Raw genomic sequence first — 26,639 nt, 5'->3', positions numbered from 1 at the left:
CAGGACAAGCAGTTGTTTGGTTAAAGATTGCATCTGCATCCGTCCATCTTCAGCCCACTCTTTGCCCGACTGCTGACCTTCCCCACACTAGGGCTCCATCAGGCCCTAGTTCACCTTGGATTCAGTCTCTAACCCTGATTTGTTTTGATAAGCACTATGGAGGATGGCATTGTCCAGCTCTTCCAGGCAGATAGTATCATGAACGCAATCAAATCTGAACTCTCCACTGAGTCATGACAAAGGGTTAGCACATAAGAACATGCAACTAAAATGTCCTGCTGATAAATTATGAAAGATGAGTTGAAGTTAAGCTTTGCCGCAGGGCCAGTGAGACTTTCAGATCTCCTGCTGATGTTTCAGCCCAAGCAGGGGGTCCCCCGGTGGACTTGAGGCTTTGCATCCAGACCCCGTCAGAATGGTCATGACGCCTACGCTCCCACACCTCATCCCAGTATCTGCAGGAGGGAAATTGCAGGAGAAAATTGGTGTTGTTCCACCAGTATTCGACACCGCTTCCGTCCGCGACCATCTAAATGGACCATTACCTCCTCTGTGTGCTCTCACTTCCAGGAGATCCGGGTTTGTTAGAGGTCTTCTTTTAGAATCAGGGGTATCTCAGTATATGTGCCTGGAGAAATGTCTTATAAATTGAAGCCATTTCTTCCACCGCTGTAGACTTTTGCATCGCGGACACTTTAACTTTATACATTTGGATAAAACATCAAGAAAAGCAGATGCTCTTTCGCTGCTGTCATGATGCAGCGTCCATCTCCCCGTCAGTTAATGTTGTTTTGGGCCTGAATGGAACACAACTGGTTGCTTATCAGGAGTTAATTTTGCTTTAATCCAGTTCCTCGTCGTGCCATTGCATCTACAGTTATTAGATATGACTGTAATTTAGCAGAAACACACCTTACAGTGACTTTGAAAAATTACAGCCAATCAAGCTTTTATCACGAATAGTATTATCAAAGCACTGACGCTTTTATGCTCTCCTCTTCTGCTTTTATTCATTTTATTTACTGCTTTATTTATTTTGAGAAGGAACTGACAGTGGCACTTTAATGCCAGCAGCTCTCTCCTGCTCTCTCTCTTTTTTTCAACATTTCTTGCAGCAAGCACAGGCTTGTGATCAGTATTCAGGAAGACAGTTGTTGACGCCATGCCAGCATTTGCGTTGCTGGGCAAGTTCCTCTTCTGTTCCTCTTTCTATCTCTGAGGCAGAATTCATGGCAGACTGTCCTCCGAGTGTGACAAGTGGAACTGTGTGATTAATTTGGCCAGTCGTTTTAATGTGCTCCGGGATGCGCAACGCTTATTGTCTTCCCCTTGCACGTCTATCAGAATCTGCCAGAGAAATGTCCAGGAGAATCGAGACATCCATCCCTCTCTTTCTGTTTTTTTCCCCCTCCCTCACGCTACTCTCTTTCTCAGCCCTGCCTCATTTCAGGGCTGAGCTACAGGGTCGCCATGGGGGCTAGCCCAGGTCGAGGCCTGGCTCCAGCCAGGGCCGCTGGCGGAATAAATCTCCTGTCTCTGAAGTGTTGAAAGCTGTGTAAATGTCAAACGCGTTCGTCTGATGTGCTGGCTGAGGGGAGGAGGGGTTGGAGAGGAGGTGGAAAGCTGGGAGGGAGGGTTTGTGGATGAGCCATCCACTGATTCTGGTCCCCCGTTGCCCTTCGTAGCTGGCGGTTGCCAGGTGCAGATGTTGCTGCTTGCTCCATGCCTCTGAAGAACTAGCCTTTTTTTTTTTTTTTTTTTTGAGGTGGGGGGGGGGGGGGGGGGGGGGGTACTGCAAGAGACAGAAACCACCAGGGGCTTGGCTCCTGTCAGGCAGCTTAGTGAGCAGCGTATCTTTTCGATTTTAACAATGTCCCCTCTGACCACCAGACATGCTGTTTAGGGAGGCTTCTGTTTGGGGTTGTGGTTTTGCATTTTCATCATTTGGCTTTCTTGTACCTTCTTGCTGAAAATTGTTTTCCTCGTGCAGACAGTCAAAAGAAGCATAGGGTGCTAAACGACGTAGCGCTGCTCTCGCCAACAACAATGCGTGCACAAACACGAGCCAATCTTGGACTTTTATTGTGTTTCTTTCTTTGAATGGACCAAGTGTTATAGCCCAACAGGGCAATCACATGTGGGCCTGACAAAAACTGCTGTAACACTGCCTATCCCTTCATCTCTATAGCATCCCCCCCGCCTGTTCTTACTGTTGTTTTGTTCCCCTCTTTCCACCTACCTCTCTCTCCCCTGCTGTGCTGTGCCTCTCTCTGTCTCTGTCTGAGCCCTAGCTACTATTTCTCTTCTCGCTCTGCTACAGTGCATGCTACTTGTAAAAGGATAAGCACCATGCTGTGCTCTTTTGATATTATTTTTCCTCCTCGCCAGCTCCAGCCTTGTGAGGCCTCATATCTAGTGTCATGGCTACTGCTGCAACAACAAGGCCAAGCATGCACCCAGGGAATAGACCATGCCAGTTGTTCATCTCCATCACCTATGGTTTAAACTCGTCCTCAGTAATAGAATGGATCTCACAACTGCTGTGAGATGGAAGTCATCCGTTCAGCTGCATGCTAAGAATACATTTACTCCATTTTCTGCAGGGAAGGGGTAATGTTAGAGAGTGGATCAATTTTCTTTTCTTTTTTCGCAATTCATAGTTAGATGAAGATGGAGAGAAGCATTGTTTTGAATGTGATTTCTTCGTGGTAAAATACCAGAATTCTGAGGGAACAAATGGGTGATGATAACAGGTTGTGATGTGCTCCTAACTACCAGTATAGAAATGGATTGCAATTAATTTGTCTGGAATTCACAGCCTGAATGGAAACTGATTGACATGAATCCTTTGCCACTTTCTCTTCTTAATGCCCGGCACTTTGTAATGATTGTCTTTTGACAAGCAGTAGTTCAAAGAAGAGAAAAGAAGATATTTTGTATAAAAATGTGTCCAATATTTTCATTTGTTTAAGTACTCTGTGTGTCTGTGTGTGTGTGTGCGGGGGAGGGGGGGGATCTTTTAGGTTAATCCTAGAGTGTTAAGGTCTGGTGGTCTCTGCTTTTGAAATGTGTGGTGTCGTACTGACAGATCCCCAAAGACATCTATTGGATTTAACCTGCTCTCCGAATTATATAAAGCAGCTCTTTCTAGTGCAAGTAGAATAATTTACAGATGGTGAAAATTTCAGACTTTATTCAGTTAAACAACAGAGAAAAAAGTGTTTGAGATTTACCTAAAGTTCATCACATCTGTGTAAATGTAGGCATCTACACTGAGAAAAGTATTATGTTATATATAAATGTAAATGGCACATGAAGCAGAAAAAATATCATTTCTAGTTGTTGAACGTATATGCAAAGGCCTGGAATTTGTAGTAATGTGATCAAGATATAGGTTAAGTTGTATATCACTAGTAGCTTAGCCCTGTTCAGGAGAAAAACCTCTTACAAGCTGTTGCACATTGCAGTGGAAATCGCATGGATCTCTGCAGTCATTGATTTAACTATGATTTTTACATCTTATCAAAGAGTAAAGCTTGAAAGTTTCGTTGAGCTACAAGTGGACCTTTTAACCAGGATCAGCCTGAGCACATGAGCAAATCCACCAGTAAACTGCTCAAAAAGAAGAAATATAGACATGAATCCCATGTAACTTTGTAATTTTAACATGTTGTCGCCTCTTGGCCAGTACTCCCTTGAAAAAGAGGTTTTTAATCTCAATGGGACTTTTCCTGGTAAAATAAAGGTTAATAATAATAATCAAAAGGCAGGAAAATTCTTACCACTATTTATATTGAATTACTTATTGAAAAGACTATTTTCCTTGTGGTGTCGTTGTGTGTACTATTTAAGCAGTGCGTTTGACAGTTCATGACTACACTCTGTTATTCAGAGCACATACTTGTTTTATACCCTCCAACAAGTGTATTTTCTTCCTGCATGTCTGGTATAAGTAAACACACACATCTTACAGAGTTGTTAGTGATGACTCTGCAGCCAAGGACTCCTACCAACCTTTGGCATTGCCTAGTAGGATAAGCTATTGGGCATGGACTCACCCCTGAACCCACACACTCACACACATCCCCCCTTTCTCCTCTCCTGAGAGATCTTGGCCACCGAGCCCTTGTTCTGATTACTCTCGTTACTTAATTATACATTTGGACCCACCACGCTCACGACAAAAGGACACTGTGCCTCCATTGACACAGCTCCCTCCTCATTGTGCTCCACTTTGAAAGGGAGTCAAACAAAATAGAGAGGGCCCACTTAAATATGTTGCCACAGGGACTTAATTGACAGATTGAAGGCAGTTTTTTTTCACCGTCGTCCTTTCTCCATGTGGCTCTTTGGTTGAATTGCTCTGTTCCTCATGCATCCTGCTGTGAGGTCCAGTGGGCCTGGCAAGGCAGCTCAGCCACTCCTGTTTCCACAGCTTCTCCATCTTTGAGGTGTAACCAGCCAGGAGCCGTTCGTGACGAGCGAATGTTAGACGCAGGAGCTCGTAAGGTGCATACAAGTTCAGGAATGTTGCAAAGAAAATCAAACAAATGCTGTTAGACAGGGTTATTGACTTTACCTTAACTTAACACATTTTTCTGGAGTAAAGGTGAAAATAATTTCCCGTATTTGTGCGAGTTTAATCGTGTTTTTATTATTTGCCAAAAAGAGTTTTGTGTCGGTGAACATACCAGGAATAAAAGGCCGGGCTCTTGGTATTTGCAGCATTCTTGTCATCTGTTTGCAAAAAGTGGCAAGGTCTGACTTTTTTGAAATCTTTTTCTTTGATATTCTTTTTACTCTTTTTGATATATTTGATCCCAATCACTGCATATTTCATTGGTGAAATTTGAAGTGCTGAAGACAAACCATTTCTCTTCTTGACTGAATGGAAGGTGATTTGGCCTTTAGCTGTGCTAGAACAAGGTACATTTCAGAATACAACCTCTCTTGTTATTCAGTTCCTTTATCCCTGTAGAAGACTGACATACAAATTAAAGACTGGTTTGTCACACCACGGATTTGAAATACCACACTTAATAGGCACTGTGCTGGAGAATTCAAAGAACCTACGCTCTCTGTGTCCTTGAGATGCTATCGTCCAATTTTAAAGCACACTTAAAAGGCTAAATGACAAGCTGCAGCTGAATGCCAAGTCACTAAACAGACTCTTTATAATAGAATCCCGTGCAAAGTATTTTCATCCTTTGCAAATTTAAAGCAGTGAATTTGCGACAGAAACACCAGAAAGGCGTTTTGTGCCACTGTGCTCCTTTTGAAACTTGAAAAAAACCTCTTTCAGACTACCGCACTCTCCTTTCCCTCTTCATCCTCTGCCGTTTGCACTGAAAGCTGACAGTGAATGAGAGGTTGCACACAAAAATAACATCTGCACTGATTATGCTACTGGGGTGGGGAGCCAAATGAATAATTCCTTATATTTCCTGTGTCTGTCTCTTTTCTGTTACAGTGTGACAGCGAGAGTGACATTGACGACAAGGTAAGACTGCTTTTCCTGTGTTTACTCACCCAGCGCATGAAGAATCGGAGAGTTGTGAATAACAAATTTGAGCTCTCAACTGAGAAAGGGGAGATAGTCATAGTGTATTGTTAGCGAAAAAAAGATAAGGGGGTAAAAAGCAACTGCGCCTGGTCCCAACACTGTTGATCATTTGAATCGTACGGAGCATGAAAGTGACAAGAAAAATGTTGCACATCAAGAGACTGATTTTCAGTGTTGGTTTTCTGTTCTTTATGAAAAGACGCGGTACCTATTATTTTTGGAACACTTTATGCACAAATATTTCCTACATATGCCTCCTAGCTTAGATCGTAGTGTGTGCTGCATGCAGTAAAATCTGCATTTAATCTATTCACAAAGCACATAACACCTTTATCTGCTTCTAAGTTACTCGACAGCAGCCGGAGTTTGTAACGCGTGTGTTTTATTTTCAGTATGATGAATGACAGATTTACAAGTTACAACCAGAATGTTTAACAAGATCGTTCAACAATTTCATTTAAAATATGCTTTAGTTGTGCTGCTAACTAGTAACACCTTGATTTTCTTCAGAAAGCGTTGTCATCAGGTTACCAGTTCACAATTTGACAGATGTAGTCTATCAGTTTCACCTCTGAGTGTTTGTAATCATCTCAGAGGTGGTTGGCTGATGGCAGGCACCTGGTTACAAGATGAAACGCCTTTGGGGAACCTTACGCATCCTAATTCCTGCACAGTTTAGCAATTACTCTCTGGTAAATGAATTTGATAGCATGCCTAATCTCCTGTAAGCTTAGCTCCCAGTTCTGTGGAAATGTCTGCAGCTCTCCCTATAAATAATACATTGATAGCAAGCCCAATTTGCATTAACTGTAGCCTGGCAAGTCAATAGGCTTTTATCTCTTCATTTAAGCGAGGAGGAACCGAGGGCACGAGCTAGTTGACACGACAGAGAGATGTAGCAGGCCTGTCAGTCTCCATACGGCTCCCTGGCAACACTGTGGGTGGAGGAGAGAGGGAAGTAAAGTAGAAGGAAGTGTTTCCTTCTAAGGGTTTTTGTTTCCTCTCGGTTACTTGAGACTCGTTTTAATTTTCAGTATTGAAAAAAAAACAGTTTGGTACTACAGAACTAAACATAAAGATGGGCAGGAGAAAAATCAAGAAGCGCTTTGACAGTTTTACAGAAACTCAGCTGTCTTTCTGTGTTGTTGGTTATGTGTCAGCCTGTCTGTGGACTGGGACGCAATTCAAGACATGGTAGACTGTTAGACACTGCTGCCAAGTCTGATTGTTGAATTTCGTGCCAATTATTTCACAGTCCAAGAGCCAGATTGTAGCTTCACCTTCTTCTCAGACTACTTTTCATTAGTATGTCATCAGGAAGTGTTTTAGCTTGAGAAATCTCTGGAAAAATAGTAATGCCACTTTTATTGCACACCAGTTTGCGCTCTCACTGTGAGAAACATAGTCAGTGCATATTTCTGTAGATGTTAGTGCAAAAAGACATCTTCCTGAACAATCAATGTGAATCCTAATCCATAAGCAGCAAAGTAATACTGCAAGTGAAAACAACTTGTGAAAGTTACTATTAGTCAAACTATCTAGGCTTCAGTGTGGTCGCTAGCTTGTTTTTGTCTGTCTCAACTCTTAGTTTCCATTCTCAGTTCTAAGTTTTTTAAGTACAAGTTTCATGTTTTGTCAAGTCTATATTAAAGCAATACTGACTTGCCCATATGTACAGTGAAAGAGTCGTCAGTGTTATTATTCCTCTCGTTCACACACTGAAGTTGACTCATCTTAGTGGCAGTGATAGGGAGCAATATTCACATGCTTGTTGTTTTCAGGTAGAATAAAATGAACTGCAAAGTTCAGATGAAACTAATGTGCATTTTTACACATAACAAGAGCTTTATAAAAATAATAAAACAACATTTTAAACATAAAGATAGTTTTTAATACTGGGATGAAAACGCTTTGGAGTCAGTGAATGATTCGTTTTCCTCTGTCGAGAGCCTCTGCCAGGCCTTCACTGCAGCCACCTTCAGTTGCTGCTTGTTTATGGGTCTCTGCATTCACTTTTGTTTGCAGTAATCCAAAACCTGGCTTTTTTCCCCTTTTTTTAGCTGCCAGCTAATATTATTTTGACTTCAGCAAGCAACATATGGTAGGAATGCAGCACTGGAACACAAGAACCTAAAATGTATGCATACACTGCCAGTCCATAGTTGATTGTGGACTGGCTAGTCACACAGGACTATACTGAAAAATGATCATCTAACTACCTTGTTGAAGAATGAAACTAAAAAATAATAATAATAAAAAATTTTATTAGATAAGTAAAAACGGGGGCCTCAAAAATAAGTGTTAAAGTGTTCTGTTCTTCCAGTAGTGGTAAAGTTCCATTCCCACGAGCAGAGGTATTGACTGTAAACAAAAGATTTCTCCTAAAGCCAACAGGAAATGTAACAGAGCAACGGCATAATTCCAAAACTACGTTTCGCTCTTTCGCTGTTGTGGATTCTTTGAAAAGTCTCTGTTAGTGTTGACGTGTTTTCCAAGCGTGCAAGAAGAAAAGAACATCTGGATAAAGGCTATAGCAGCCCTGCCCTTTTTATTGCCTCAGAAACACGTATTACCATAATCAAGGTGATGAGAGTTGCGAATCATCCATATCAAATTGCAGAGGAAGGGAGAAGAATGGGGAAAAAATAATTTGACAGGCCATCACCAAAAGCAGGAAAAAAATATGACGGTGTAAAAATTGGGTTCCATGAGGAGAAAGACAAACACTGTCATTTGTAATTGCCTGCACTCAGGATAACTCGACAGTGATAATTTTCTGCAACGTTTTGCTAAAACAGGTGCCAGCTCCTCCCGAATCTTTCCAGTGAAAACAAAGGCTCCTTTCACATCAGATTACCAGGCACCTGAACACCCACATTGTCGGGATTTCACAGATTAACTTAATTAGAATATTGCTTCCAGGTGTGCCCCCAGGGTGCAATCAGTTACACTGTATTTAAATAACACTGACGAGTTGCTACAGCAAAGTCAGTTTAGATTGCTGCACCTTGTGGAACTCGCTTGCATCAAAGCAATGCTTTGATATAGCACCCAATGGCGTGTTTCCAGAGCATGTCAGATTTGAAATCTTTAGCAATTGCCCAGTCGTTTCTAGTTAAGTGCGAGGGTGCCCTAAGAAATAGCTTCATATAGATGGGCCTGCCTTGATGAAACAAGCAATCAGAATCTTGGTATAGTGTTCACATTGGTACCAGTGTTTGTTGAGAGGCCTGTCATGTGATGTCATGTTTGACAATGAGAAGTATTGAGTGTGATTTTATATAATATACCCTTGATATTGGCTCGTCATATGCCTGCACCTCAGAGGCATAAAACAACCCACAAAATTAGGAATTCTTAAGTAGAACAGTCTTTTCACTGTGTTTACTGTCATTAAAGCAACGGTTAATGTGTTTGCACAAAGCTATGCTAAATTTGAAGCTTGCAAAGAAAGTAACCACAGCTTAAATAAGAAACAGCGTAGCAACACAGAAACTAAATGTATTCACGTGAGACTGTGCTGCACACATGGGAACATCATTCACCGTTAAGTCTGGATCTAAATACTTTGAGCTGCTAAAATGCTCTCATATGCCCCAGAACACGTCTTAGCTCTGCAGAAAGTGGGCTGAGTGATTGGTTGTGCTTGTAGAATGGGACAATTAGTGTGCAGTCACAGGGTCAATGTTGGGTGAAATTGTATAAAGAATTTCAAAACAATTTTATTTTTATAACACCAAATCGAAACAAAAGCCATCTCAAGGCTCTAAAGACCCTACAATAATAGACAGAACCCCAGCAGTCAGCACTTGGTGACAGTGGGAAGGAAAAACTCCCTTTTAACAGGAAGAAACCTTCAGCAAACAACATGTACTTAAAATGTAAACAAGCACATTTTTTACGCTCTTTTCCCCAACAACTCATCAAAATCCTCATATCACCAGCAGTAATATCTTTCTGGCTCCTAACCACTTCATGGATTTCTTGTTTCTTTTTGCTGATTTATCACTTGACAGTGATATTAAGCAATTTACTAATTAACTTAAACCGTCTTTTAGTATTACTGATTTCTGCCTCCATCCTTCTGCAATGAATGAACTTTCCAAACTGGCCAGTCTCTGACACATCTGAGGTACTTCAAGTCAGGACATCATTTTCTTTCATTGGAGAGCTATGGAAAGAAATAGAGTGGTATTTTATCCCTTCTCAGTTTGTTCATGCACTCTCCTGGAGTGTCATCCTATCTCCATTAGGCCTCACTTTGCCATCTTCCCTAGCTCCTCCAATTTCCCTGGTATTCTTTCTCCTGTGCAAATATTATAGTGGCCTGTATGCGAAACATTAATGCAGCAGCCTCAATGGCCACACTACCACACAGCGGAGGACACCCCGGTCAGCTAATTCTATTTGGTCCTCTTTGCCGAGCAGTCATTCAGCAGAAAGTGAATCTGTCTCCGAGGGAGTCTCCGAGGACCATTACCACATCCTGTCAATGAGTTCTTTTATGGCTCTGGTGTACTCTTCTACGAGGCCAGCACATGGGCTCTGACTGACACATTAATTCCCCCTCTACGTCCATATCTTCCTGCAGTTTGCAGAATGAATGCCATATCACCACGTCTCAGCGACTTATCATTAATGGCTCGTCGGCTGGTGGTATCCTCCCAACTGAAGCGTTGGAGGTTACGTCCTGTAAAGCTGGCAGTACTCGCACAACATTGGATGGGGATCAAACCATATATGTTAACAGCACCATTGCCTTCACCTCTCTTATTGTTTTAACATTATTCTCTTCTTGTCCCTGGTCTTTTTCATTCACTGGCTACTTCTTAATTGCCTTTTCCATTGTTCATTCTTTACATCTTTTCCTCTGTCACCATCTTGAAAAAGGAAAGAAGCCAATAGTAATATATATGCATGTAGATATAGCCTCCACACTCAACTCCCAGTGCCTTGCAAGCTCTAGATTGGTCTCCAAGAGTCATCATATTCAATAACAAACAGGGCATGCACCGGGCTGCTGACAACCTGAGCGTTTTTTATGGATGGAAAAAATGGACCGGCTTAATGTTTCGACACAAGTGATCATCCGTCCTCATCTCTTTAATGAAATTAGATTAAGTGCACCTGGGAAAGAGCTGAGAAAGCAGAATGCCTCGCCACCATCTTTAGTCTAAAACCAATTTGCCAGTAATATTCCTTTCCCCCCAGCTTGGGAATCATCGTCCCTGATTTAAAATGGAGGAAGAACGAGATGAGACCAGAGCTGACTGGTTGCATTCAGCTCCCCACAGGCACTGTGAAATTAGAACTGACACCGGCAACACAGGCCTTAATATGGAGATGTCATTTTTTTCTCTTCTTGCTTTTGTCTTTCTCTCTCCTTCCGCGTCCTTCATTTCTTCCTCTTAGTCAGTTAGTTCCTCCTTTCAGGATTGTTTACGCTTTCTGGCAGAAAGCAGAAAAGGGTGGAAAATGTGGAGAAACATTCAAATCAGAAGATTAACCATTCCCCCTAATTTCAGTATTGTTTGGATGTAAAGCTTCCTGTGAGTTTATGGATTAAGGTTAAAATTTAGTTTATGCTATAATCAGCTTCTTAGAGGAAAATAATTCTGACTTTTAGCTTTGTACACTGGCCAGAAATAAATATATTCTTCATTAGTTGGTCTCATGATGTTTATTACATCTAGCTGTTACAATGTACCTGGAAGCACTTATCTCTTTGATTGATATTGGGCTGTTTGCAACATGCTCTCATTTATGGTCAGCTCCAGCTCATATGAGCTCTGCAGGCTTCTTTTTTTTTTTTTTTTTTTGAGTGGTTTTCAAGCAACGCATCTGTTGCACATTTAGTGCACAAGTATGCAGTTATCAGAGAGCTCACTTTGATTTGCCTCTGAAGTGAAGAAGGACACATTTAGTCTTAGCAGCATATGATGCGTGTGTATTTGTGTAGCTTAGAAGCAAGTGATACTAAGGGCACGCTCTGCGGTGAAAACCAGCCCCAGTGCATGTTGGGAAGAAGAGGCGTGATGACAGAGAACGACTTGGAGTTTCTGCAGGGCCAGCCAGCAGACACAGCCAACTGACATCAGCAAAGACAGCTTGTCACTAGCAATGCATGTCATACAGCAATGCAGGGACAGTCAACGCAGCCGTGGCATCACCGATGTGGCATCCAATATCCCGGTCCAGATTCTTTCTTAAAGGTTAGCACAGATGTTGGCATCGCAGATGAAAATAGAAGGTCTGTGGCAACCAAAACCACGTCAGCCACTAAGAACAAGGGAGGTATGAAAACATAACATGGCATCCAGACTGTAATCTTCTTTCACTTACTGCCGTCTTTCAGCGAGGCTGTTTGTGTTGGCAGAGAGTGTTAATAGAACATAGTTGTTCCTTTGTTCTGTTAAAATCATAGCACACACCCTACCCTCTGTCTCTGGAACAGCAGTGCTCTGCTAGCTCTTTGAAAAAAAAGAAAATCCCGTCACCACTCAGCCATGTTCAACAGCTTGTGATCATTGTTATTGGGGGAATTATTGTTGCCTCGATGAACACCAGGTTTTGCTATGTGTTTTTCTTCCACCCGGACTAGATCCATTTTTAGAGGCGGTTTTCTTCAAACACTGTTTTTCCCACCTGAGAGCTCCGATTCTGTAATAGAAGAGTTTTCAGCAACGGCCAGGTGAAACGCTCGATTGAACAATTTTCTGCTAGAGATCTCGTCAGTTCAATGATACGGTAATAGAGAAAGCATGGCACGCCATATCAAACAAGACAAGTTGTGAGATTTTACACCAGCTGTGATGTCACAATGCATCTAACTGGTACTGCATCAAAGTATTTGGATCTGTTGGGAATAATGCTATAAGTGCACTGCGTTATTTGTTATATCCATGTTTGTAGAGAATATTTTTAGCAGTATACATTTTGAAAAACAAACTTTTTTTTTAATTAATAGTTGCATTTGTAAGTTAAAGAAGATTTCAGCTTGGATTGGAAGCTTCACCCACAATTTAATTATTTCGAAAATAATTAAAATTAAGTCATGTTGAGGTTTATTTATAGGTCATATGCTTCTAATGATGCGCTTTTACAACAGTCACTTAATCAGAAGTGAAGTAATCTCAGTGCATTTGTGTGACAAAACCTTTAGCATGCGGCTAAACTCTCTAACCCTGTGCTAAGTGTGTGTCCACTCTGCTCCAAACCCACATGGCACAGAAATCATTGTTTTTCAAGTGGCCTCTGTTTGAATAACAATCCAAGCACTATATACATTTTTCCACATGAGTAATAAAAGTAAAATTGACTCCACATTGGATACAGATGTTCTGTGGGAAGCGAGTAAGACACAAATGTTTTTGTGTATGTGGATGTAGGATTTGAGCGTTTCTGATCGTGCATAAACATAATGCCAAAGTGGGTTTTTATTCAATAAACATGGTTGGACTGTAATTACTTACACATTTCTTCTGGCTGGAAATGGAAGACAGACTTGTGTGCGTTTATGCTGGCGCACCAAGACTCTGTCTCAGCCTTGGCTTGTCTGCACGAGGCCGCTTAATGCAAGAGGACTCACTTTTCCTTCACAACAAATGACATATGCATTCAGGGATAAATATAGAATTCCCTGTTGTTATTAGGAATCAGTACCATTCTGGGTAATGTTTCCCTGAAGAAGCCTTGTCTCCTCTTTGCCCTTGAAAATGATTAAATGTAGTTTAGGTTGACTGTGGCTGCAGGAAAATAAGAGCTCCTGTTCCTTTTAAAAAGTAGCCAGTCAGCAATGTTGTGTGACACACTTTTTATAGAAATCTTATAAGAAATATCAACACGTATTAAAAAAAAGTCCCAAGCTATAGTTATTTCTTGAGGCTCTTTATTTAATCTTCAATTACATACTGAGGCCAGGTTTCACAACCTGTATGGGAAGGATCAGTTGCAGCCCTCATAATGGTGATGACGGACAATAAAGAAAGTGAGCAGTGAGCAGCTTTCCCACCGGCTGAGAGAAACATATACCATCGTTCTTTTGCTAACCGAGTAAATCTAAACACTCAGATGCCTGTGGACGGCCTGGTGACTGCCAGACCTGAAGCGCCGCAGGTCCTCGCGTCACTTCGGCTCTGGAGGGAACTTTCCGTGGGCGAATGTGTATGTGATGTGGAAAACTGAGAGCCCCGTAGAGTAGAGGCCTAAACAGGGGCCTGCTGTCTTCAATTAAACCAGAAACCCCAGCCATGGCAGTCCCCTATGCACAAAAGCAGTCTGTGATGTGCACCAGTCAGAGGACGAGGTACAGGGCTTCAAAGATTGAAGGAGAAATAAAAAATTATGTCTTTCCTAAAAGTTAGGAGGAATGTGGAAGCAGGGGGGGAGAGCAAAGCAGGCATTAATGATGGCTGTCACTCATGCTCACTTGCCAGTTCCTTTTCCCTCTTCGTATCGTTTTGTCAAGCTTTAATTAGCGAACACACCTGGACTGTCTCTGAAGTTAACTGTGGAACATTGCCTGCCATGGTTTCTGTGGGCACTGAAGACCAATTTCATGCAGGGCACATTGGCACAACTGAAGCTGATATGCTTGTCAGTTGCAGCTTGACACACAGAAGCGGTATACCAGCTCTTGGATATGTATGAGGTTTTGGAGCTACAGACATCGACCAGCATTTGAACGGTCTCCCTGCCAAGCACCACCGACACAGGCGGCATGGGCATCCATTAAATTAATTTGACTTCATTAGTGCAGACCTGCTTGGCCTGGGGTGCCCACAGAGATGCCAGAGGGTGGGAGGTAGGGGGCTGGTGGTTGAGTGGCATCAGCCGCTGTGCTCTGAGGAGAGCGAACACATGGCACTGACAGGCGGAATATGGCCCCAGTTCTTACACCGGGACGGCTGCCAAACAAAGGCAACATGCGTCACTGGCTTTAGGGGAGCTCAATCAACACCCGGTTGGAGTATTAACGCCATGTGTGCCGTGCCACATCAGTGAGGAGGCCGCGGGTCGCCAGGCAGCCTACAAGTCAAACTTGTGCACACAGTGAATGTGGCAGAGTGATATGATACAGGGACGCTGCCAACGGGTTGACCCACCGCCATCACCTTTGTGTCTGCTGCCAGAAACGCTTCGTATTATGTTATAAAGCTCACGCTTATTATTGTTGTGTTGTGTGCACAGTTTTAGCTTGTGAGCGATTAAATCATGCTCGCATGTCAGCAGGACTGAGCCGCACAATACTGTGCATGTTTTGACGACGTTCAGTCTAATGTGCGCATAGAGCTGGGCGATATAAGATTTTTTCATATCACGATATGGTTTTTTTTTTCATTTCAGGCGATAACGATATCTATCACGATATAAGCCAAATAACTATATTTGTAAGATTTAAATGTGCTGTTGCTCACAAGTAAAATGTGAAATAATCAGCAGCTTGTTTTGATTTAAATATTTATTTCCCATAATAAGTTCAACAGGGTAGATGTACTTAAGGAACATGAGACTTTTTCAGATAAATAAAGGCAAATATTGCAAACTACACAAAAGGCAGCCACTAAAGCGTTTAAGTTTCAAAATAGAACAAACGAAACAGACTAAACTGTCAATTCCACTTAGAAACAAAATATTAATTCTAAAAATAAATCTTAGTTTGTTTTACAGAAGAACAGACAAAACTGACTAACTTTTGTCAATATCAAATAAACTGAGAACTAAAAGGAAATTCTCAATCTCTCCTTGTTGTATAGCTGAGCTTTTCAAACAGTTTCAACAGTTACGTTAGTCTGACAAAAGCCGAATGACGAATTAGCGCTTCCAGTCAGATATTGAGCTGCACCGCTTTATTGTATTTCCAGACCTGCTTTCGGCACAATTTACAGTGCGCGCTACTCCTACCTTCACCTACGGAGCTTCTGTGGCTCTTCCGGTCAACAATCTCTCCGGCATTGGAACCATCATCTGTTTTCTCTTCGGTAACCTTCGGTCACGCTCTCGGTTGATTTTTCTCTAGTCGGCGCACTCATTTCCTCCATTACCCGGGCGGCACGGCGGCTGGCTGCTTCCCAAACAAATACACATGTGCGGCTTGGCACTTGTGCCGTACGTAACAAGTCATGTGACGTGACGCTGCGGCTGTGATTGGTTCGGCTCTGTGCTAGTTAATTTGGATTGGCTGTTCTTCTTTTTTTTTTAAGAGGACAAGAGAGATGAGGTCTATCGCAATAGTTTAACCTTTCTATCGAGAAAAAGTTATTTCGCAATACGTATCGTTATCGTTCTATCGCCCAGCTCATTTTTCGACAAACTACTATTAGTACTAATGGCGAATAGAATTACTGTTCCAAGCACTTCTCTGTATGATTGATAACAAGCTAATGTCCTCAGTAATGAACAGATATTACTGCTTTTTATCTAAAAGTTGATTTGATCTGGATCTGAAAACCTTTTCAACTCAGTTGCACCAAACTGCCAGCAAAGGTGATAACTTTGCTTTGACTTAGATTTCCTGGGCTTCCCTGTAATTGTTTGTTAAAGAAAACAGCGAGCTCACACGCCTTGCTTAAAAGCACCTTGATAGCACAATCTGCATCCTCACAACCCCACCTACAGCCACCTTCTGGAGCTGACCTTAGCTCTGCTCGGAGTGGTGCACCTGATAAATACAGAAGTGTGGAAATAAATAAAAAATAGGGGGGGGGGGGTATTAAGTCCAGATAGGACTGGAAGGTAGCCTGAGGGTGGTAAGTGTTCTGCCTGACAGCAGTGAACACTTTGATCAGTGAGGCCCGTCTGAAGATCGCTTCCACATCTGCACAGGGGGAACGAGCTGTAAACTGCCAAGAAGCATTTTAATGACAGTTGGATTATAAAATGAAAGAGGGCTCCAGATGGCAGGCAGTGCAGCGGCTGCGGTTCGAGGGGAGGCTGTTTAAACTGCTTTTTTATTGATAAAATATGGGGTGAAAAATTGTGCAAGGCTTATTAGGCATCCCACTGTGATGTTGCTCAGCTGGCCAAGCTGTTCAGCATGGCCCTCATCCAAACATGCCTCCATAAATTTTTAGCAGTACCTTTAAATCTGTAAGATCCCTGCTTGTTAAGTTCACCCTGGCTCCCCCAAATCCCCCACACAGTATTTGTCCTTTAAAAGACTTGCTTGTGTCCTTTATTTGTGAACCAGCAGGATGTTACTAGCTCAACGTAGACTGAGGAGGTGGGAGGACAGGGGTAGGGGGTTCCCACATAACGTGCTCATTATCGTCTCCCTACAGCCAGAGTTTACCCCTTAAACAACTTAATTCCTGTATGATTTCATTAGCTTTACTCTCCGAGTAATAAAACGAGGCTGACCTTATTAATTCGAGACACCGTGGTTATGTCTATACTTAAATACACAGGGTGCTGTTCAGGGCAGAAATGCTCATCTGGGCTTTGACTTGTGATAACTGGTTTCAATAGTGGCTAAAAAGCAGAAATGGTTGGATTTAGTGTGGATCGACTTCCAATAAAGCTCAAATTGCACGATTAGTAATCTGTATCACTAGTTTCAGTGCAAAATGCGTGAGCGTGTTCAGTAATGAAACCCTTTTCAGGTAAGTCATTCTGAGGCTTCATAAATGCACATGTGGGGACGAACTTTGATCATGTACGGGGTGCAAAAGTCATGTTATATTTGTATGGAATTACTAGTGATGTTGATTGTCATCTTCCAAATATCTCTCAGTCAGTTAATATTACCTTACACTAAAGTGGCCTAATGCATGTCTTTGATTTGGAGCTCAAATTGAATTTGCTTGAAATGTGAATAGGCCTCATTCACAAGCTGAGAAAAGGCAATGGTATCAGTAAAAGGGATCGCTAAAAGCCGTCTTAACTCCTTCAAAATCTATACATGTCACATCTATGTCTTTCACTCGGGAAAAGTGGGCCCTCTTCCGCTGAGATATGTTGTTATCCATGCTCTCACTGCTAATTTAAAATCCATTTAAGCTGATAGGGTGGTTGACTGAAGCGGCGTTTTAATGCCCTCGCAGAAATTGACATATACACCGCTTTTCCTACCTTCTGAAAACAAGCTGTCCCCATTTATATTCCATAACTACCACTTCAAGGCCAACTTGCCGCGCCCCCATTCCACCCTCACGCCTATCCGTGGCGTCAAAGACAATTACTGTCAACATCACATCAAATTACAACTGTTGGTTTGCTTGTTTGTCTCGTTATGTGACTTGAAAACTGCCATCTTCTACCCAGGGAAGGTCCCCTCCCTCCTGCTGTCCTCCCTTTTGCCCACCCTTACGGGTCTACACACACTGACACGCATAAATCCCAGCGCAGAGAAGAGAAAGGACAGGCAGCCGGCAGCCTAATGGACTATTTTGTAATTGCGATTGAGAGGAAGCTGAGTTGTTGGATGTGTCATAATTTGACAGCTCCGAGCCGGACCATGACGCTTCAGCCGCAAATGTTTCCCTCCCCCCTCCTTTCTTTCCCACTCCTTCAAATGCTTTCTTTCTTCCCCTCCACGGAGAATAGTCAGAAAGGAAGGTGATGGGAGAGATGCTTTCGGCACATTCTGCTTCTCAAAGCTCCTGGCTCTGTCATATTACTTCTTTTTTTTCCTCTCAACCCAGCACACCGCCACACACACACACATATCCCCACCACCTCTCTCCTCGTTCTCTACCTTCACACGGATCCCCTAGGATAGAATAGGCAAAGCATCTCTGAGCATTCAGATGCGTTTGAAGTGCAGGACAGATGGGAGGCTCGAGGGACTGTAAAAAATGAATCGAGGCTAGTAATAGGAGAGATGTTTTGAATCCTCTCCTCCATAAGTTATTTATCAGGGGCCCTTAGTGGTAGAGGAAGACTTCAGAGTGCTCCCTTAATGTAGCATCTGATGACTAGTAGGGGGGCTGTTCCAGGAAGTGCTGTTGTAAAACAGGAGGAGAACATTAGCAGGGAAGTCTCCCAGGGCCCGCGCAAAAGAGAGGAACAACACACAGGGCCACTCTTTCCCAGCATGCAACGCAGGTCAGAGAAGGAAGGTGTACCGCCACCGACCCCCCCCCCCCCCCCCCCGCCAGCCCGTGTTATCAGATGAGTCACAGAGCAGGATGTTCTGTGCTATGATTCCCACCAGGCGAGCCACAGCTGAGTAGACCATGTGCTTCAGATAGTTGTGAAAACGAATCCGAATCGAATCGACTGATGTGATTGCTGAGCGCAGATTTTTTATTATTATGATTGCCTGTTAAATTTTTTCCAATTTATTATGACATTTGTAGCAGTCAGAGGAACAGCAGAGTAGTATGCCAGTTAAAGTAAGTTACTGAATGTAGCAATTTATGTCTTCAAACAAAGAGACTTCACCTTTGACCTTCTTTGGTCCACAGCTTTAGAGCCAAATTGTTTTAACCTTTGGGTTTGATTAATTAAGGAGTTTATTAAAAATGTTAACATGACAGGAAGTTGACATGAACTGCTTCACTCTGCAATATCAGAAGCAAGCACTAATTCTCCACTATTTCTTATTTTACCAAGAGGAAAACAATACTGACAAAACAACAAGGGTCTCACCACATTGTGTATCACTCCAGTAATGGTCCAGGCCAACCAGGGAAGTCTCCAATCACTGGAGACTAATGGCCTCTGAACTGATCACTCAGGTTAATAAAGACCAGCTAATGACATAGCTGCTTCGTTTGTGTTAATTGCTCTCTGTAGACCTCTGCCATGGCCCGCGTCTCCCGAGCATCTGTCACGAGGCATATTCCCCGACACAGCTCAGACCCTGGCCTCGGCCCCAAACCAGGCACGCCGCCAGACACAGTTGTCCGCTGGTGTCCTTTTACCGCGCTAGGGCGAGGGGTGAAAATACAATGTCTAAGTAATGTAAACTGTTTGTGTTGGCAGACTCACATCCTGTAACACTTGATGTGTTCACAAGTGGATATAGACCTCAGACATATGTTGTCAGAATATAATCCAGAAGCTATATTACTTTGTCTATATCAAATAATTATTTAAGTACATTGAGTGTATGGATGAATGCAGTGCATCCCTTTATGGTTTTACCCCATATGCATGCATCATCAGCAAATCAGCGACATTAAAGTGCTTTTATTTTTATCTTTTATTTTTATGTATATTAATCTTTAGCAGAGGAGAAGCGAGTGGCTAATGCTTACAACTGTGCAGATGGAAAGATGCACAGTACAATGTGGAACGATTTGTTTGTGTATACTAGGGCTACAGTTTCTAGACACTAGAGCATGTTTGAATGACAAACATGTGGTCCAGTTTCATTCGATATGCCCTCTCACTCTGTTCTTCTCCATTCAGCAGTGAGAGAAACATTCAGCACGTTTTGAGCAGGATCTGTCTGAATACAGTGAACCTAAATCAACTTCTTTTCTGATTTAATCATATTATACTGTCTGGCAATAGCTATGAACAAATAACAGGCTGTACACAAACAATACATACCATAGAGTGCTCATTGCTTACACCCTCTGAAGTTAATAAGACAAAGCAATTAGCATTTGATTAACATTAAATAAAAATAGACATGCTTCAAGACAATTTGCCACATGAAAGGAAAATGAAATGAAATGAGTAAAAGACTGTCTTGCAAAGTCAAATCAGGTATTAGAAGCAACTTTACTTAATAAGATAATAAAAATCTTAAATAATGATGTGCAAAAAGTCTTATTCAGTATCTTGGTGTTATAACAAAAAGCACCGTCTTTGTGGATTAGCATGGTTTCACCAGGTTCTGCTAGTAACAACACCGTCTAAAAAGAAACATCTGGAACACATCTGGAAAACCACTCTGGAATCCTAACTGAATTTAAGGTGGACACCATAAAGTCTAAGCCTTTTTCAAAGGGAATTACCTGAAGTAATACCACAACTCACAAGCAAGGGGTATTTTGCACCCTGCACTTATGTAGGAACAATATTTCCTCAGTGGTTCTTCCTGTATCTGCAGGATAAGCATGTTTTTAAGTTGGAAATTTAGTCGCTGACTAATAAGATTTCGATATATTACAGGCAATTTTGATCTACATTTATCCACATTCATTTGGAGGAGAGTTAGCTGCCCCGCTGTATATTTTTTTAATTTTGCAGAGCTTTTGATGTAGATGCAGCAGTGGCCATTTTGAAGCACTGACACATGGTGCAGCATTACAATGGGCAGCAATTTGCATATCATTTCATGTTGGGGATATTAGATTAATGGCTTGTGACTAGTGTGATGAATACTAATTTAGCCTTAAATCATGTGACTCTTCAGACATTAACAGCCTGCCCAACAGGGAGCACTGCAGCCAGACCTTTTATAAGGTCAGCTAACTTCTTTGGCCAAGTTCTTCCTGTTCCTCGTTCGTTCTAGTCAGTTATGGGATTTGTAAATGTTTGCTATTCCAGGGACTGTTGCCTTCACTGTTAATGCTATATAAGCCCACCACAGGGGTTAATGTCATTTCCATTTACCCTGGGAGACAATAAAATCTGCTGATGGAGTTAGGGAAGCAGTGATGAAAATCATAAATGTTGCAGAGGCCCCAACTCTTCCCCCCAATGGCCGCAATTTGACTCTCAGCGTGCTGGCCCCCGGTGTAGCCAGCTTTTGTGGCCACGAGGCATAATGATGTTAATGTTGTGTGAAAAGGCTGCAGAGATAGGTAGGCACAGAATCATGCAGCGTTTTAATGTAATCAGAAGCTGTTTGGATTCATTCCAACAGGTTATGAAGTAAGACCAAAAATAAAAGGACAAAGGACTGAAACCAGCACAGCTGAACGTCCGTGAGGTTCTTCCTTACTGACTGCCTGTTCGGCCAATTTTGTATTGTGTTTGTATCAGCTGAACTGAAGTGAACTGAAAATGGTAGCTAGATGTCTGTTGCTATTAGAGTGCATTATGAGTATGTAAAGGTCACCCCGATGTTTTAGTTTGAAATAGCACAGAATAGTGTAATATTTGGCCCTATTTACACCATGGAGGGGGGGGGGGCACATTACAGCATTATAACCCTATTCGGGATTTAGACACTGTATACCAAAATGTTAAAACCAAAACTATAAAAGTTCTCTCTAATGAGCTCTTACACTGATGAATATCTCTGTTGGTTTGTCAGGTAAGAAACTGTGAACTAGTATAAGGTGCTGCTCTGTTATGGGTCTCAGCAGTACAGTAAAGCTTGAATGGGGATTCAGATATATAGTGATAATTTTATAATTTGACACTGCTGCAGTAGTCATGATGTACATTTTGTATTAATGTCGCAGTATTATAAGCATCTCTTTATGAGTATATTGAGGTTTTCTCACATACAGGAGTGTGTGTGTGTGTGTGTGTGTGTGTGTGTGTGTGTGTGTGTGTGTGTGTGTGTGTGTGTGTGTGTGTGTGTGTGTGTCTGTCACTTTATTCAATCTCCTGAGAGTAGATGGCTAGCCAGGAGTATGGAGGGAGGAAGTGGGAGGGTGTCCAGAGGGAGCTGTTTGATTGATGTGTTTTGGGGTAGTGGATGTGTGTGGGTGTGGGTGTGGTGGTGTTGAGGATGAGGAGGGGAGAGGAGCTTGATGGGACTGTGCCGCAAGAGGGAGGCACGGCTCTTAAGTGGGGGAGGAGGGAGCCTTAACAAGCCCTAGATTGTTAGTGACAGGCAGATACTTCAACACTTAAAGTAGAAGGTTTGATTTAATCACAGAGCTGTCATTTGTTATTTGTCTGGCTTGCTCCACCAGGGCCACGGCTGATCAACTGCCTGGTCCCAAGAGAGCCCTTTTTCCCCCTGTAATGTCTAAATCCCCAGCACAAATTACAGGCCTGCACCTCCCATTCCCACCCCTCCACTCCCTCACTGCTTCAATCCTGCCATGTTAGGAGATGAAGGCCAGAATGGGGGATTTACAAAGAGAGGGAAGCAGGTTGGCAAGATGTGAGCAAGGAAAGAAGACAGGTACAGAAATGAGAGCGAGCGAGATGGAATGGCCTCAGGGCCTCTAAAGATCATTAATAGGACTGTCAGGGAGGTTGCCAGTTGGTTAGCTTATCATAAATAAGAAATGAGCTCCTCCCTTCTTGCCCATTCTAGTTCATTAATAATGCCTGCAGCGGCTATTTTGTTGCATCGTACTTTGAAGGGAAGAGAGACAGAGCGATAGAGGCACGATGATGGGAAATTTAGGGATGAACGGGCCTCACTTTCCTGCTTCAGTAATCTGATAGGACAGTCTCCCAAATTACCAATGAGACCCCGTACCACCGCAGAGTCAATCAATTCCACAAGCAGTCAGGACAGTAGGAACCAAAGGTGGACTGTAAAAACCTGACGTGATAAACTAGAAAATGAATTGTCAGTTATTTTCCACGTTTGTGTTGTTTGAGTAAAAACTTAAATGAAATTTTGATAATCCAATTTCCATTTTTATTTCCACATACTTGGAAAGCTGCTGTTTTGAAGCCATGCTTTTCTGTACATTGGACAGTATTCAGGGGTTAATTCAAAGATTTACACAACCATTTCTAACAGTTTGAACATTGAAATTGTTTATGGCTTAACCAGGACAATATACAAATGCAGGCAGTGATACAGTGCCCTCAGACTGTTTCATCTCACCTTGTACTTTGGTGTCAATAAAAATAAAAATGCAGTCTCTCATTCCTGTGATTTTGGTGAGTCTTTAGTTCTGACATCACCTCCTCTTTCCCACTGTGGTCTAAAGATTTCTCCTCTCTTTGGATAGGAAAGATTTGTCCCTGGTTTTCACAATAAAAGCACATGTGGCAATGTGACCGTCACACATCACTGACGATGGTATGTTGCTACATTTTATTTTCTCAAACAGGCTATTGTGCTGTTAGTCTTTCCAAACCAACATCACCTTAACTGATACATGTTAGATGTCTGATTGGATTATTTGTTATCTGTCTGTTATGTTGCATGGTTAGCATTAGCCAGCTAGCTGGTTTTATGATAGATTTGTCTATTTAGAACTTTATATATCAGTCACACCAACCCATTAGGAGTTTATAGGAGGCTACCAGTGCCCAAACTGGGAAAGTTAGTATGAGTGATGTTTTACTAGCCAAGAGGCAGCTAAGGATCAATACGTGACAACATGCTGGCTGTAGTGTGCAGTTTAACAGTAAAGGGGAAGGAAGAAGAGATGGAATCTTTATCTTCTACAGGATGTAAAATAACAGGGTCATAGTTTGTTTCCACAAACCTGCAATAAGCACATGTTTGTGCAGATAATCTGTTTTAAATAGATACAATTTTCAAAAGTCCCTGTAGTTTCAAAGAGTTTTTCTGCTGTTGTAGATGTGTCCATCCAATCTTGCACCAGTTATCTGCATCTAACAATAAAGTGCTGCACAGCAAGCAGTTATCTGTAATCTGTTGTTGATGCTGACATATTTCCTGTAAGCAAAAACCAAAACAGTTTATCTACATCACTGTATTATACAGGCTTACTTTTCAGCTTTAGATCTGTATTTTTATATTAATAAATTGTAAAACAGAATATTTTCTGCTGTCAAGCAAGTTAAGGTTTTAAAAAAACATCAAAAACCTTTTTAAAACTATTTAAATTTTTAACTTGTTAGAAAAATCCGACGTCACTGTATCGTTTCCTCAACATTGCTGTGTTTGGATGGAAGATTGTCTCATTTGTTGTGTGTAATCGTCAAATTGAAATTATCATTGAATATTGTCCACTGTACATCAAAGTCTGACTTCAAACTAAAAACCGCTTTTCCTTTTTTATTTTAATATCTACATAAAATGCCTATATGTCAAAATGAAAACCTGAATTATATTATTTCATTTTTTAATTAAAACTCACATAAAAGGAAAGAAAATCAGATGCCATTGCAGAATTAAATTAGTTTTTATAATTTAATTTATAAAATGTTCCATAAATTCTAAGAGTGCTTAGCACAGAAGAAGGGTTTATGTAGCCTGATTACAAAAAACTGTCTATTCTGACTCTGTGTGACTGTTAACTTTGATCTTTGAGACTGGTACATGATGGTCAAGGAATATATATGACATCAACTCCAGCTAACCATTCTCCTGGGATGTGGACAGAGACGGGGGGGCCACACATCACCTGGAAAGACTGAAAGTGATGAGAGGGGTCGTTGGTTGTTAAAGAGAGAGCGGAAGCAAGTTCAGAGGGGTCAGCCTTCAGGTAAAAGCATTGCCTTTTAATTAGGGTGAAAGGATATTATTCTTTTATAAAGGCCAGGGGCCTGGTCGCTGTTGAGGCTGATAGCAGTCAATGGCGCTCATTAACCCTCCTTCCTGCCTTCCACTCTCAACATGACTCCATCTGAGAAGGCATAGATAAAAGGCTCAGGCTGGCCACAAATGATGGGGGGGCATCTGAGTTTTGTACTCTGTACTGCTCTCTTTTCTTCTCACTTTCTCTTCCCCTCTGTCTATCTGCACACCAACATCGTAAGCCTCTTCGCTTGTCATGGATTATACTTAATTTCTCTCAGGTGAGCTTCCCGGGGAAGATGGGGGTAATATTACTTTTGGTAGTGTGTTTAAGATGCCATTCACTTGGCTGGCAAACCTAGCAAGGTTACATGTTGTTATCGTTGTGACGTGTTCTGAATAAAACGCTTGGGTCTCCTAAAGACGATGGTATAGGTCCAAACAAGTATTCAAAAGAAATGTTTTTTACAGATTGCTATGCATCAGGAGCAGAGTGTGTGTGTCAGTATATATTCACATATATTCTCCCTCTGGTTCTTCCTAGACATTAAAAAACAGTCATGGCAGAGCGACAGGAAAGAGAGAGTGAACGAGAGAGAAAAAGCATTGCAAAGAGAATAGCAGGAGGCCAGCGCCCAGAAAGCATGATGTATGATTTTATTCATTCCTCCTTCCTGTTCCTGATTAGGGGCCTTTAAACTGTGATCGATTGACCCTCAGACGAGCCTCAAATCAAAGGCAGACACTGTATGTGCTGAGTGAGAGGGAAACGCATGGAGGCATTAGAGGCATGTGGCTCTGAGGTGCACAGCAAGAGGTTGATTCACTTTGTGCAGGCCAGCTAGAGAATAGGATGACGGAGACGGGGTTGTGGGCCGATGAAAAACCATGGCACACATTTACATGCTGACGTGTATAAATTCACGTCTGCACTCCCTGAGTGCACATACAAAGCTTTGAACACACATAAGCATAACCTCAAATGATACTTTGTGTGTGTGTGCGTGCATGCATGTGTGTGTGTGCATGTGTGTGTGTGCGTCTAGTCAGTGGTCATGCCTCCAAATAACAACACAGAGGCTTTAACAAGCACGTTCACATGTCGCCTCTGCTGGGCTTGTCAGCCCAGAGGCTTAAACTTCCATCATTCACTCCACCATATCCATATTTTACTTGAGCTCCTCTAGTCCCTCTGCATTTTATCCAACACCTCCCATCCTTGCCGTCTTAAATCTCCTGAGATGAGCCCCAGTGTTCAGGAGATGAGCACACTGCAAACAATTTATGATGCCTTTCTAAGGAAGTCAGATCTGGCCTCCATACCTTGGGGATCTTTTTTTTCCCTCCTCTCTTTTGCAGTGCTGCCAAAAGAACATTCTGATATGTAATCTCTGGCTGAAGGAATGGCAGACAGACAGACACATGTGCACAGTGCACATTTGTTTTCCTGCTCTTGACCTACGACGGAGCGTAGAGCTACGGAGAGAGAGAGTCAAAGAAAGGCTGCCTTACAACAGATGGTTCTCCTTAAGGAGCTGAGATGAAACTCTTTGTGTTACAAGTCCTCTTTGGTCTTTTTTGAGACTCCAATCGGTTCAGGCCCCCCTGCTGGGCTGCGTTCCAATGTGCTGAGGCCAAATGAATGCATAGACACACACACACACACACACACACACACTTTTGAGTATCTGATGCATTGTCTCACCTGTCTTCTTGCTTTGAATTATTGAGCAAATTGAATTCCAGTTAAGGCTTATAAATTGTCCTTGGAATAGTTCTGGAACAAGACCGAAGTTGCCGGACTCATCATTTGACAGATGATTGCAC

General features: G+C 42.2%; 1 protein-coding gene across 9 annotated transcripts in view; it reads left to right on the top strand.

Moving 5' to 3' along the window:
* fbrsl1 (fibrosin-like 1) overlaps window positions 1-26,639 on the top strand; it is a 284,283-nt gene that overhangs the window by 190,028 nt on the left and 67,616 nt on the right. For all 9 annotated transcript variants that reach the window (XM_026188504.1, XM_026188506.1, XM_026188505.1 and 6 more), the window contains one exon: window positions 5,471-5,500. In XM_026188504.1, coding sequence (XP_026044289.1) covers window positions 5,471-5,500 — 30 coding nt within the window. The remainder of the gene's footprint in view (window positions 1-5,470; window positions 5,501-26,639) is intronic.

Source organism: Astatotilapia calliptera, chromosome 12, assembly GCF_900246225.1.
Source record: "Astatotilapia calliptera chromosome 12, fAstCal1.2, whole genome shotgun sequence".
Taxonomy (NCBI): Eukaryota; Metazoa; Chordata; class Actinopteri; order Cichliformes; family Cichlidae; genus Astatotilapia; species Astatotilapia calliptera.
The sequence above is the reverse complement of the archived record's forward strand: the minus strand, read 5'-3'. Positions and strand labels throughout refer to the sequence as shown.